Source organism: Canis lupus, chromosome 29 (assembly GCF_011100685.1).
Source record: "Canis lupus familiaris isolate Mischka breed German Shepherd chromosome 29, alternate assembly UU_Cfam_GSD_1.0, whole genome shotgun sequence".
In the NCBI taxonomy this organism is placed as follows: Eukaryota; Metazoa; Chordata; class Mammalia; order Carnivora; family Canidae; genus Canis; species Canis lupus.
Genome location: NC_049250.1, coordinates 3,572,538 through 3,586,212, shown reverse-complemented (window position 1 = coordinate 3,586,212; position 13,675 = coordinate 3,572,538). Strand labels below are relative to the sequence as shown.

Genomic DNA, 13,675 nt, shown 5'->3' with positions numbered 1-13,675 from the left:
AATTTAGTTCTTGCTATGAATTTATAATAGAGCAAGGAACTTTCCCACCTGTATGCTATATAAAATATAATATTTAATTTGTCACTGCAAAGTGAACAATTTTTAGCAAAAGACAAAATTTGAGATCTAAATAATATGTCAAATAGATAAGTAATACTACATGGCATTCCCTTTATTTCCTAAGAAAAAATATCATTTTCAGTAAAATATGTGAAACAGATGTGACTCTCTGGATTATCTTCTTTTTTTTTAATTTTTATTTATTTATGATAGTCACAGAGAGAGAGAGAGAGGCAGAGACATAGGCAGAGGGAGAAGCAGGCTCCATGCACCGGGAGCCTGACGTGGGATTCGATCCCGGGTCTCCAGGATCGCGCCCTGGGCCAAAGGCAGGCGCCAAACCGCTGCACCACCAGGGATCCCTCTGGATTATCTTCTTATATGTCATTTAATTTCAATTTATATTTCCAGTCACATCTTTTTATGGCCACACAGAACAGGAGTCACAATGTCATGTACATTCCAATGCCTGGGGAATATTTCTTGATTTTTTTTTTTTTTTTTTACCATGGAACTTCTGTTTTTACAGCATTTTATTTGCTTTTTGTGTAAACAGGCAGCAAGATCACTTGTACATTGATGAAGATAGTAAAAATATGACAGTTCTGGCAAAAACAAAATTTGCCCAAGATTTCAGCAGTTTTGCGGTGGAAATTCAAAAAACCATTAAAGCTCTCAGAGAACAGGTTTGTTTTTTCCCCTAACCAACACGCCTTTATTGTATAGATTGGAATAACTATATTTGAAAAATCTATCCAATGACTATGTAAATACAACAATAACAATAATAATGGGGAGTTATTATTTATGTAGAGAGTTTCCTTGTAATAGTTGAATTGAGTGAAGGAGCACTTGGGTAAAACCTACTTCCTTTCTACCAAATACCAGTGTCTTCAATACCCAGGGTTCCAGTGATGGGGGCTCTCTGCTCAGTGGGTTTCTGAGTTCCTGCTCAGTGCTTTTCTAAATAGTTATGTTTGGGTGCCTTCATCTCTGTGGATGTAGATAATTTATAATGGGCCAACACATACTTTTCTTTTATATATATATATATATATATATATTGAAATGGAGTCCAGACAAGCCTCTTAGGTATTACTGCTTTGTCTGGCTTTCCTTTTCTGAAAAAGCTATTGTTAAAAATGAAATTTCCACACTCCTCTGCATTTTTGCTTATTTTCTCAGTTGTTCTGGCCCATGGTTTATTTAATTTTTTCTATAATTTGGGAACGAGTCAATGAGAGATTTGGCTTGTATTACAATGACAATTAGATGGTTTTCTTCAGAAATGGAAGTCTGATCTCTTTCACGGCATGGTACTATGCTGGCTCCTTCTTCAACTTTAATGTCACTGCAAAGCATATGCTTTGTTTCATACCATTAAGGCCTTGAGGGAGGAAAACCTTGTGGGGGTGTGAGAAGAACCCAGGATCTGCCACCAGGAAGTTCTGCCTTCACAAGTTATGACCTTTGCAATTTATTTAACCATTCTGAATAAATTTTGTCCTCTGGACTTTCAGGAATGTTATGGCAGAGGCACTTTGTGAACTTCACATATTACTATTGCTTTTGAACATAAACATATTATCTTGTACAAAACTGCAAGATTATCTGTTTGCTGAGTGTGCTACCCTGGGGGGCTGGCTGCAGTCGTGGTTCGCATCAGTGTGCTCCCTATCAGTGACCTTCCTTGTGACCAGATACCCACATGTGCAGTCACTTGTACAATCTGAGTGTGAGCATAAATCTGAAAAGTGTGAAGTTATTCTTGAAGGTAAAGGTCATTCCATCTTGGAATGGTTGGAGTGACCTACAACGCTGGGACACCACTGAGTCCAGGGGCCTCTATTTTATTTGCAGTGAGCTTATGTGTCATAGAAGAGAGAAGTTATACTGGTAAGAGAAGGTCTTCAGCGCTGGGCTGCAGAAGGTTGGCCTTGTTAATTTAAACATTAGTCCATTTATTTATACAGCAAATTGTTTTCATAAGCTTATTTTGTGGGTTTGCAGACATGAGTAGAATCCATAAGCAACATTTTAGTCCAATTTTATCTACATGTCGGTGATATTTCATCTTTGATATGTGCTGTAGTGATTAAAAGCATCCCAGATACCCCCAGACTGCAGTAGCTGGCCCTCTTAGGTGTCCAGTAAAACCCTGAAGTAGCACATATTTCTAAATGTATCAAGAAAAAGTGTTTTTCCCTGTTAACTTGCTCTGTCTCTTATATTACATTGTAAATTTCTTAATAGCTGGGACTGTTTCACTACTGGATCCTCAGTGTCTGACACATGGTATTTGTTTAAAAACAACCAATCTTCCTTCTTGAACTCAAAAAAGTTCTGAATGTGTAATGAATATAAAGGGTATATTAGGAGTGAACAAAGATGGGAAAGGCAGTTAGAAGCTCTCTGAGCTGTGGCTGGACACACAGATGGAAAGAGGTTGCATTAGTGTCCAGAGCTGTGCACACAGTGAATTACATCCAGCAAAATCTTGACAGATAAAAATTGAATGAATACATAAATATGACATAATACCAGCATTGGGAAATATTGACTCATGTCAGAACTCAATCTGGATCATGTAAAGGAGATTGAAAAAAGAAAAAAAGAGTTGAGACTGAAACATAGAGATAAATTGAGCATATTTTCTGAGGGAGCATCTGCAACTACACCTATGACCAAAGCAGGAAGCACTCGGAGGTGGACAGGAGAATGAAGACAAAAGTCCAGAGGAAAAGCATATTTTCAGATTATGAGGATTTGTGAAATTAACATTTGTTGTTAATTTGTCATTTACTGTATAAAGACTTGAGTTTTAATGGTCCAAGTTAATTTGAAATGTATCCTCTTAGCTAAGAAGGACATTCCTGATTGTGCAGTGTGTGCAGCTTTGTTTATTAGTATCAATGCAATATATTCTGTAAATAAATAAAAAAACAAAACAAAACTCTTTATTTTATGAAAGATGAGCATCCAGATAAAGTCATGTGTATTTCTTATGGTAAAGTTAAAGACAATGAAGAAGGAGATTAAACAGGATAGAGGTACTCATCACATAGGAGATCATTGTTATTCTTGAGACCCATCCCTTGTCTATGACAAAAGGTTCCAACCTTCAGTTATTGGCCACAGTTTCTATCTTTACTTTCTAACGCTTGGTGCATTATGTTTACGGGATTATGAGATAGTGCCAGTCTTGACATTTTCCATTATTGATTATTTACATTCATTAGGTGATTATGGAATGTCTAGAAAAGATATTCATTAATGTTTGTCCCTTAACTGTGATAGAATCAAAGTAATGAAAGTGGTCTGCAAATTCCATGGTGTTATAGGTTGTAATCACTGGATTATAGTAAATTATATTTACCCTTTAAATATGATTCTGATCATTGTAGAGATAACTAGAGCCATAAATACACTCAGAACATTTAATTATTTCAATTTGTTATAGTCTGTAAAGGGTGTCTGGGTGTGTGGGGGGTAGAGGTGTTATATAATGAACAATGAGATGCTATATAAGAATTGATACCTTTAATTAAAATTAAACTCTTACTCAGGTGTTCAAATTGTTTTAGGTCACAGTAAGTATTTTATAAATAATAGTTGAAACTTTGGAACAAGTTCCCAGATCCCCGGTATCTTTTTGAATGAACATAGAGTAAAATAAAACATACAACCAGAGTCAAACCATCAGGTTTTTTAAAAGAAACCAAGGCCATTCAAATCTCATCTCTTAAACCATTTATTTCAAGTTCTATTCAAGTTAAATAAGACAGATAAGTTTGCATTTAATTTAATAATTAAATTAATAAAATAAGCATATACTATATTTTGTATAAATGTCAAGATCATAATAAAATTGAATTGTAGTCTTCATATGATATATGCTTTTTCCACAACCCTTTGGTATTATGTATATAATTTTTCTTTCTCTAGGAGCCTATCATACAGATATTTATTACCTTATGGTTGAGGTTTATGGCGTTTACACCTCTGTCATTATAACATATTATTAGCCAGAGCTAGAACTTATTTAAAGTGTTATAGGCTAGAAACTTATCTTGCAAGCATATCATTTGTTTATAGAAAATAAGATGTTGGGACGCCTGGGTGGCTCAGCAGTTGAGCGTCTGCCTTCAGCTCAGGGCGTGATCCTGGAGTCCCGGGTTTGAGTCCCACATCAGGCTCCCTGCATGGAGCCTGCTTCTCCCTCTGCCTGTGTCTCTGCCTCTCTTTCTCTCTCTCTCTCTCTCTCTCTGTGTGTGTGTGTCTCTCATGAATAAATAAATAAAATCTTAAAAAAAAGAAAATAAGATGTTCTGTACATTTTGATGTAATTTCTAGGGCCATGATGTAGCAAAAAAATGGAGCTTATTTGTTTTATTATATGGACCTAAGTTTTCAGAGTCATTTTTTTCAGATATTAGGTCATACATGACCAGATCTCAGACCTTATGACACAACTCAGAAAAAAATGCTTAATTTTGAATACCAATGAATAGAACTGTGGAGATACACAGATGTCACTAAATAATTTGCATGTACTTACATAAGATTAGTTGGAATACCACATCAATTTTAATGAAATTTTAGAGGGAATTTTCTCTTTTAGTATTTTATTATTTCCTATGAAAAATTTGCAGTTGATTTTTAAAAATTTCAGTAGAAAGATGAAACACTAACATTCAATTTAAAATGTGAGCTTATGGGGTGGGGGGGTGGTACCTGGCTGGCTCAGTCAGTAGAGCATATGACTCTTGAGTTGGGATTGTGAGTTCAAGCCCTACATGGGGTGGACAGATTATTTAAAAATAAAATCTTAAAAAAATAAATAAAATAAAATAAAAAACAAATAAAATGTAAGCTTATTTTATGTCCCAAGGGGATGTACTGTATAAATCAGCTTTTGGTGAAAATAAGAGAAACTCCTCTAGTAATTCCAAATAGGATGGATTTTAATACAAGATGTCAAGACATCATAGGTTTTCACAACTGTGGGAAGAATGATAGGCCTAGAGGTCATAGAAACAGGTGCTGGAAGCTGTTTGGTTCACAAGAGCTCACCTGGAAGCCATAGGGAGTCTTAGCAATTTCATAGAATCCTCAAGCTCAGCCTATATACCTGTTAACAACTGTGCTTGAAAATAATACTGCTTTCCTTTCCAATATTACATGAGTGCCTCTTATTGGTAGACTAACCCAGAACCATAATAGGAAAGAAGTTAGGGAGTAGTCATCTAGGTTTCTTCTCTGAGATGTGGGAAAAAGTGCAGTCAATGATAATCTAATGATAGATAATTCATGGCCCATAAGGGGAGCATGGCACAGGACTCAATCCCAAGCCTGGGGTCACAACCGGAGCCAAAGGCAGATGCTTAACCACTGAGGTAACCAGGTGCCCCAAAGGAATGCCTTTCAAATCAATAATCTAAGTTTTTACCTCAAGAACCTGGAAAATTAACAGCTAAATATACTCATGGCAAGAAGAAAGAAGGAAAAATCTTCACATCTAAATTTGACAACTACATTAAGAGAACTAATTCCTTAAAAAGCACAAACCACTGTGATTCACCCAATTATGAAATACATAATTTGAATAGCTTTATTACTGCTAAGGAAATTGAATTATTAATTTAAAAAAAATATCTTCCCCAAATCCTCAGGTGCAGATGGCTTCAAATGTCAGAGTTTTATCAAATGTTTAAGAAAAATTAACAATTTTCCAGTAATAGTAGAGGAGGGAATACTTATCATTTTTGAAAGTAGTATTAATCTGATACCAAAACTAGTCAAAGATAGTGCAAAGGAAGAAAGCCACATACCAATATCCTCATGAATATGCATGTGACACCTTTTAACAGAGAATATAGCAATAAACCAAAAGAATTATATAATTAAATGGGGATTGTTTGAGGAATTCAAGGCTTGTTTAATGCTCCAAAATCAATTAATTAATGTAACCCACTGTATTAATAAGCTAAATGGTGAAAGGTTGAATGCTTTCCTCCTACTATTGCCAATAAAGTAAGGGTGCCCATTCTCACCATTCTTATTAAACAGAGTGCTGGAAGTTCCTACCAGTGCAATAAAGCAAGAAAAGAAAAACGTCTACAGATTGGAAAGGAAGAAAGAAAACTATTTTCAGATGATATAGTTACCTCTTGGAAAGTTGCAAGAAATCTACCAAACAACTCTTAGAATTAATAAGCAAATTCATCAAAGTCACAGGATAAAAGATAAACAAGATAAACATACAATAATAAATTGTATTTTGATATACTAGCAATAAGTACATGGGAAAATAGGGAAAGGAAAGTTATGATCCAGCATATTCTCTGACTCCCCATCAAAGAGCCTCTTATTCTCAAGACTTTGTAATTAAGTCCAGACCAAAATTTTATCGTGCATTCTATCTCTTATATTTATGGTACATAGACAGTTCTCAGACTATTTCCCTTAAAGAATTTCTTTGTCACTTGAAAATACAGTATTGTTCTAAGTGCCTGAAGTTTACAATAGATGTGTTACTATCATTTGTCTATTTGCTTTTCCTCTGTAATACTTTTCTCTTTGACAACAGAAGTTACCATGTAAATATCTTTTCTATATCTTAGAATTGTTCTACTCTTTATTTTTTGGAACTTATTCAACTTTCCTAATGTTTTCATGTTCTCAGTATATTTAGAAATAAAAGTGTTGTGGTTTTTTTTTTTTTTTTTTTTGGTCTTAGTCTTCTAGGCCATAATCACTAATATCTCTACAGAATTTTATGATTTTCATTTCTCACACTCATGACTCTGCTCAGGGAATGACTAATTTAGTCCACATCTAGTCGTAAAACCTTATCATCCCCCCCCCCAATATTTAATTTATCATCATCTCCATCATCATTGCTTACATAAAGCCAGAGATTTAGTCTTTTAGTTCATCAGTGTTTAGCTGGCATATATTGGACAGGTAAGAATCCTACTGCATAATGAATAAAATAATGAGTTTTACAGTGCCTTCCCACGTGTAGGCACTGTAAAGCTAAATTATCCCCAAAGGCCATTCTGCTATCCTACTTCAACTCAAATGTCGTAAAATATTTTACAAAATCAATATTATTTATTTGTTTGTTTACTTTTACATCAAGACTTTTTGCCTCCTTAATGAATTCCAAGTTCATGGGTATTCTTGGCTCTTGAAAATGCAGTCCTAACTCATCTTTTTATCTGATTTCCAAATAATTTTTTTCTCATATTCCATAATTTTTTCCAAACTTACTCACTTTTCATCCTCCCTTCTTATTTACTTCATTCACACATTTTTCTTCTAGCTGAAATGTACTGTCCCTCTCACCCATATTCCCATGTGCATAAAAACTACCATTAATGGTAACTACCATTACCATTTCTCTAAATGCCATCTTTATTTAAGGCTTAGCACAAGTACCATTTAAATTGTAAATTCTTCCCTGATTATTCCCTTTCCCATTCCATTTTTCTAAAAATAATCCCTTGAAATCCCATATTGGTTATGTATATACTCTTATAGCACACAACATCTGGGCTTGTATCATATTTATTTTTGCACAAATTCCCTCTCCTCCACCACATTGCAGAATCCTTAAGAATAGAAAACCAGGAGTATTTATCATTGTAGTTTCTCCTAGGACTAGTTGACAAATAGCAGGTGCTCAATAACCATTTAAAAACAAATCATTGCTTTTATGGTCTTTAAGACATCTAATCTGGTCTATTGTTTGTCTCCTTATTTTTCTTGGGCACAATGTTTCTGTCAACAAACAGTCATGGTCAAGTATTTGAAATTATTATATCATTTCCAACCAAATAACAGAAATCAGAGAATCTGAAAGGAACAGTCACTAGAGGATAAATCATAATGATTCTTAGATATACACTAGAAAGGTCTTTTGAGAATATGGGTAATATGGGATCTATCCCTAATGATACATGTATTGCTAGCACAGGCATAACAACTACCACAGGTGAGGTGGCTTTACAACAGAAAATAATTTCTCACAGTTCTGGAGGCTGGAAGCCCCAGATCAAGATGTTGACAGGGTTGGTTTCTCCTATGGTATCTCTTCTTGGTTTGTATCTTCACACAGACTTCCCAGCGTGTCTGGACCCTAATCTCCACTTTTCCCAGCGATACCAGTCACAGTGGATTAGGTCCCATCTCTGTGACCACATTTTAAGTTAGTTAGTTCTTTAAGGACTTTATATCCAAATACTGTCACATTCTGAGGTATTGGGAGCTTCAACGTATGAATTTGGGGGGATACAGTTCAGCCCATAGCATTGCAGCTGCAACCTTCATAAGTCATTCAATGCTCTTGGACTTAGCTTCTTTTGTAAAACTGTATTATTTTCATCCTTTCTTCTTTTGTAAAACTGTATTATTTTCATCCTTTCTAAAATTCTTCTCAATTAAGCACCTTTAATTTCTCTATGAATCATTACTCTTTTGTAATGCATTCTCTAGGATATATCTTGGTGAACATCACCATCCTTTACGCACCTTATGAAACTTGGAACTTTGGAGTCATCTTGTGTTCTCTCTTCCCTCCCCACCCCAATCCAACCAAACACATCCACCTACTCAATGTCTCTTCCTGACTCTCACATCCTCCTTTCTCTGTTGAGCCCATGTGGACCTCCTTGCATTTTCTCTGCTTTCACTAGTCTGTCTTCATATTGCCATTATGTGATCACTGCCATTTTTCCCCATCCTCTAGAGACTATACTATCTAAATTAATTTATAGGACTGCTAAGGTCCTAGTTTTCTTGCTGCCTTGACTCTCACCAACACCTCCCCTGTGCCTTTTACCCTCCACAGCAGATTATATTCCTGACCTGTTTGTGGTCCCCATGCTTTGGCCAAAATTTCCCTTTTGTCTGATATGCCTTTTCCCTGCTTGTTCTCCTGAATAATTTTGTCATATATCTACTTACAGCTCAAATGCTTTTTCCCATTGAGGTCTTCCCTTACCTCCTGAAGCAGAACTGGGAGAAGCTTGTCTTCTGCTCTTCTTCTGCATCGGATATATCATCATTATCTAATTGGCTTAGCACTGTGATTTATTGGTCTGTTATTCCACTAAGTCTTAAGCTCCTTGAGACCCTGGATTATTTGCTTTATCTTTGAAGTCTAATAAACATTTGTTCAAGGAATGTTGTTTATGATAACCTAAGTATAAAAATTAAATAAAATATTGATTTGTTGAATTAATATTAATGCTTACTAAGATTCTTTTCAAATATGTAATTCTATTCATTTGATTTTAATTCCATTCTTTTATAACTGACTTCTTTCAGATATTACATCCATATTTAACATTTTGCCATATATAGGGAACTATGTATTAGCTTAGACACTGGATGACTCAGATTCATTAAGTTTTTGGTAAAAAATAATGCTAGGAAAAATTATGTTGGCTTTGAAGTTTCTTTTGCCCTCTAGGTGTGTGCTTACAGAATAGGGCATTTGATCAAACTGTGTTAGTTATCTGCTTTGTTGGTACTATTTCAATTCCCACTTTCCTTTCCTTCGCCTCCTCTTTTAGATAAACAAGCTGGAGGCACGCCTCAGGCAGGCAGGATGCACAGATGATAAAGGGATTCGAAGAAAAGACAATGAACACTGGATGAAAGAAGACTGCATTAGCTGTATGTGTAAGGTGTGTGCTGCTAGAAGTTTTTCCATCTTTCTCCTCTTCTTTTACTTCTGTTAGCCTGCTGGTTGAGATATACCTGAAAAATTCACAAAAGAAAAAGATTTTCTTTTTGTGAATAGATTCTAGGTATATTTTTCAAGTCAAGATATTGATGTGAGATTTTGAGGTTTCTGATTATTGATGTAAATAGGCCCACTATCTAATGAGCACTTGCCAAATGTTATATGAGCTTTTCACATTTTCACTAATCATTGAGAGAGCTGACACTCAGGATGTTTACTGAGCTTTGCCCAAGACCACCACAAGTAAGCAGAGGCTGAAATGGGTCTTGAATTCATCTCCTTATTCTCCAGTCAGGCTCACTACAAATGTTGCCTGAAAGCACTTGGTAAATATTTAAAAATGTTATCATGGTATCCACCAAAAGGAAAAAGCTCAGTCTTTATTGTTTTTTGAGCAGAACTGACATGAATCACTCCTGCCTTTTCCCACATCCCATGCCCTACAGATTGGGAGGTAATGTTTTATAGTCTAGTACATCCAGCCTTACTTTTTTATGGTGCAAATGTAGAAATAAAGCATTAATAGGAACTACATGTAAAAGTTAGCTCATACTTCAGTTAATTTTTATATTAAGATAGTCAGCCAATCAGATTACATACTTTAAGAAACTTTTAAAAAGATAGTTCCAGTGTAAGGAACATGGAAATAATCTTTGAATGTTGCTTTTCAGAGTGGCCAGGTCACCTGCGTGGTGAAGACTTGTCCACCGGCTCCATGTCCTAGTCTTGAATTGGTGAAAGGAACCTGCTGTCCAGTTTGCAGAGACCGGGGAATGCCAGCTGATTCCTCAGAGAAACACTAAGCAATTTACTGCTCTTGAGCCCTGAATGGGGAATTTCTCCGAATAAGTCAGGCACTTAGGACTTCAGCACTTTTAACCTGTAGTCACACCCCTGGCAGAGAAATCACCAATTTAAAACAAATTAGTTCGTTTAACCCTTCAACATACTGAAGATCTTGTATCTTTTCATTTTCTAACATATCTTGAAGTAATGCAAAATTAAAGTCTATAAAAAACATAGGGATTACTTTTTGAGAAATATTTCTTATTGTAAGCTACCAGTTTTATATACCATATATAGAAATAAAAAGAATATCATGAAATATTTTTTTTTAATTTGAGTATTGTGGAAAATCTCTCATTTCAAAATTCAGGAGATTATATGATCTCCAGGAATTTTGAGAGAATGGGTTTTGTACTCAGAGAAAACATCTGGAAAGATCTATGATAAGTCTGGCACATGTAATACATGCTGCTTTCCTCAGTCCACTCCATCTCTCATATCTAGAACCTAGATAATGGCCAGATTTTTCTGGGAAGGCACTTACCTTAACCGTCATTAGGCTCTAATTTATAGAACATTAGGTAACAGTCAGTGAAAGTATCATTATTTGGAGGAGTTTGCCATTTTTACATTTGGCTGGAAAATACAAACACTATGAGGGAAAAAGCCTTCAAAGAGCCTTGCTCAATCTCTGCCTTTCCCTAACTTGTCATCATTACCACTTGTAAGATGTCAAAATCGAAATTTTTCATATCTGAGCAATTCAGGAGCAATCTGAATTTACTATCAGAAAAATTGGAAATGTTTTTGGCTTTAACAAAAGGTGTTGCTATGAGGTTTCTTCTAATGTTGGCACTTTGTTGTAGCTATTAAAATACAACCCAATAGACAAGTTAGCTGTACTCAGGATTGAATACTTAGTAAAGTAGGTGAGTTTCTCTTAATAAATTCTCTTAAAATACTGTGCAACCATATGTAGGGAGTGGTTGCAGTTGTTGGTAGATTTCTTTAAGAAATTCTTTATTCCAGAACTTATAGGGAAAGATTTCATGTAGTATCTTGCCCAGAGGGGCTCTCAGGGTGATAACTCTACTGTTTTCCAACTATAAAATAAACATTTAAAAACAAGCAAATCTCCCAGTATTTAGAAGTATTATGTAAAATGCAGTATTCATTTTAGTGAAAATATTCTTATAGTTTTAATAATCCTAGTGAGGAAAGATGTTTTTGGAGTTTGATGATACACATCATTATTGTAAAAATGTATTGGTTATTTCCTCCTAAGGTCCAAAATAATTTTTTACAAAGAAATTTAAGGACAAAACTTACTATGTCCTAAAGGTTTATTGATTGATATATTTTTAAGTCCAAAACAACTTACAATTATATTACATTTTGAAAGACAAAGTTTAATAAGTCCCAAAAGCTTGACATTTGGTGGCCTTTCAAAATCCAACAAAGTGAGATGAAGCTAAATTTCATGGAAGTATAATTTGTTCCTCTGAAACCACAGTAAACATATTGCAAATAACAATAACATATACATAATAATTTAGGTTTCTCATCATATTCATTTGTCATTTTAACATTTTATTTAAGTTTAGACAAAATCTGTATGATATCTCATCTTACTTTTTGTACACTGACCACATGTTAACTTGGATGTCACCTGGTCAATATGTTTGGCTCATTAAACATAAGGAGATACTAAAATAGCAGAACAAAATTATTGAAAATGGGACATGGGGTTTTAAAAACTTGTCTGTCAAGTGACAATTTGAAAATTCAGTCACCTTTACAGATATGGTTTTAATATAATCATAAAGATTACCTTTTGCTTTATTCATTTTATTTGTATTTCATTTAATTGACTTTGTTTTATAAGATGCTTCATTTTTTAAGTAATATTGAGCATAATTAAAATTTCAAGTATTTCCCAAGGATATATACACCTTTGTATTTCATATCTACAGTCCAGATGTAAATGTTATTTTCAGTTTTGTATGTGTGTGTATATGTGTGTGTATTCTTCTCTACATTTTTTTCTTTTTTTTTTTTTAAGATTTTATTTGTTTATTCATGAGAGACACACAGAGAGAGAGGCAGAGACATAGGCAGAGGGAGAAGCAGGCTCCATGCAGGGAGCCTGATGCAGGACTCGATCCCCAGGACCATGGGATCATGACCTAAGCTGAAGGCAGACACTCAATGGCTGAGCCACCCAGGTGTCCCTCTTCTCTACATTTTCTATGCAACACAAATACGATGCTGTTTCTTCTTTAGTGATTTTGTTTATTCCAAAGAACCTTAAAACTTTGAAAATCCAAATGCATCAACAGTATTTGATATATCCTGCCATGAAATCTACTTGAGGTAAAGTTTGATGTTTTTTACATGTGACATTTTTCTGATCGGGGGCAAAAGAGGTATATATGAGGAGGTATACACGAAGAAGATGAAAGCATTCTTGGGCTCACTCTTTTCCTGACTTCCTCTGCTAAAGAAACACAAAGCTTTTTTTATCCAGATTGTATGAAAAGGTAGAAAAATAGCTCTTTTCTTTCATGGGATCTTTAATGTCTACTCTGTGCCTTCTTATACATAAGTGACCACACTGCACGAGGAACTACATGACATGTAGTTGAAGAGGTATAGACAGCTTTTATTTGAGACTGGAATGTCATGTATAATGCATTTTCATTTGCAATAAATATAGTTTATTAGTAAGATAATTGAGTTCATGAATAGCTCAGACAGAAATCCTATCTTCCATTTTAGGAAAGATGTGCTTTATTAAAAGCCATATTTAGTTGAGTGTCCTCAACATTTATCGGAATGAGAGAGTTTTTAAAAAACAATGTAAAACCTTTTTACTTGCTCATGAATATACAAAATGAAGGATGATGTACTAAATATAAGTAGTGCTAAAATCTGAACCGTAAATATAACTCCATATGCTATGTTTTAGTTCTTGTATTAGATAATTTACTGGCTTTTGTTTCAAGCATCAGAAATGAATCAATGTTTAAATCTGCATCTCAAACATAGACAGAATATGTATTTCTATGAAGCTCA

The 13,675-nt window shown here is 34.7% G+C and overlaps 1 protein-coding gene across 8 annotated transcripts in view; it reads left to right on the top strand.

Annotated features, from left to right (window-relative positions):
* PXDNL (peroxidasin like) overlaps positions 1–12,547 on the top strand; it is a 432,031-nt gene extending 419,484 nt beyond the window's left edge. For 6 of the 8 annotated variants that reach the window (XM_038579277.1, XM_038579279.1, XM_038579278.1 and 3 more), the window contains 3 exons: positions 617–746; positions 9,642–9,755; positions 10,486–12,547. In XM_038579277.1, the coding sequence (XP_038435205.1) occupies positions 617–746; positions 9,642–9,755; positions 10,486–10,617 (376 nt within the window). In that variant the 3' untranslated portion in view covers positions 10,618–12,547. Of the gene's footprint in view, positions 1–616; positions 747–9,641; positions 9,756–10,485 lie in introns of those variants that run through there. The other 2 variants (XR_005380944.1, XR_005380945.1) reach the window with 2 other exon arrangements.
* Positions 12,548–13,675: the final 1,128 nt, after the last annotated feature.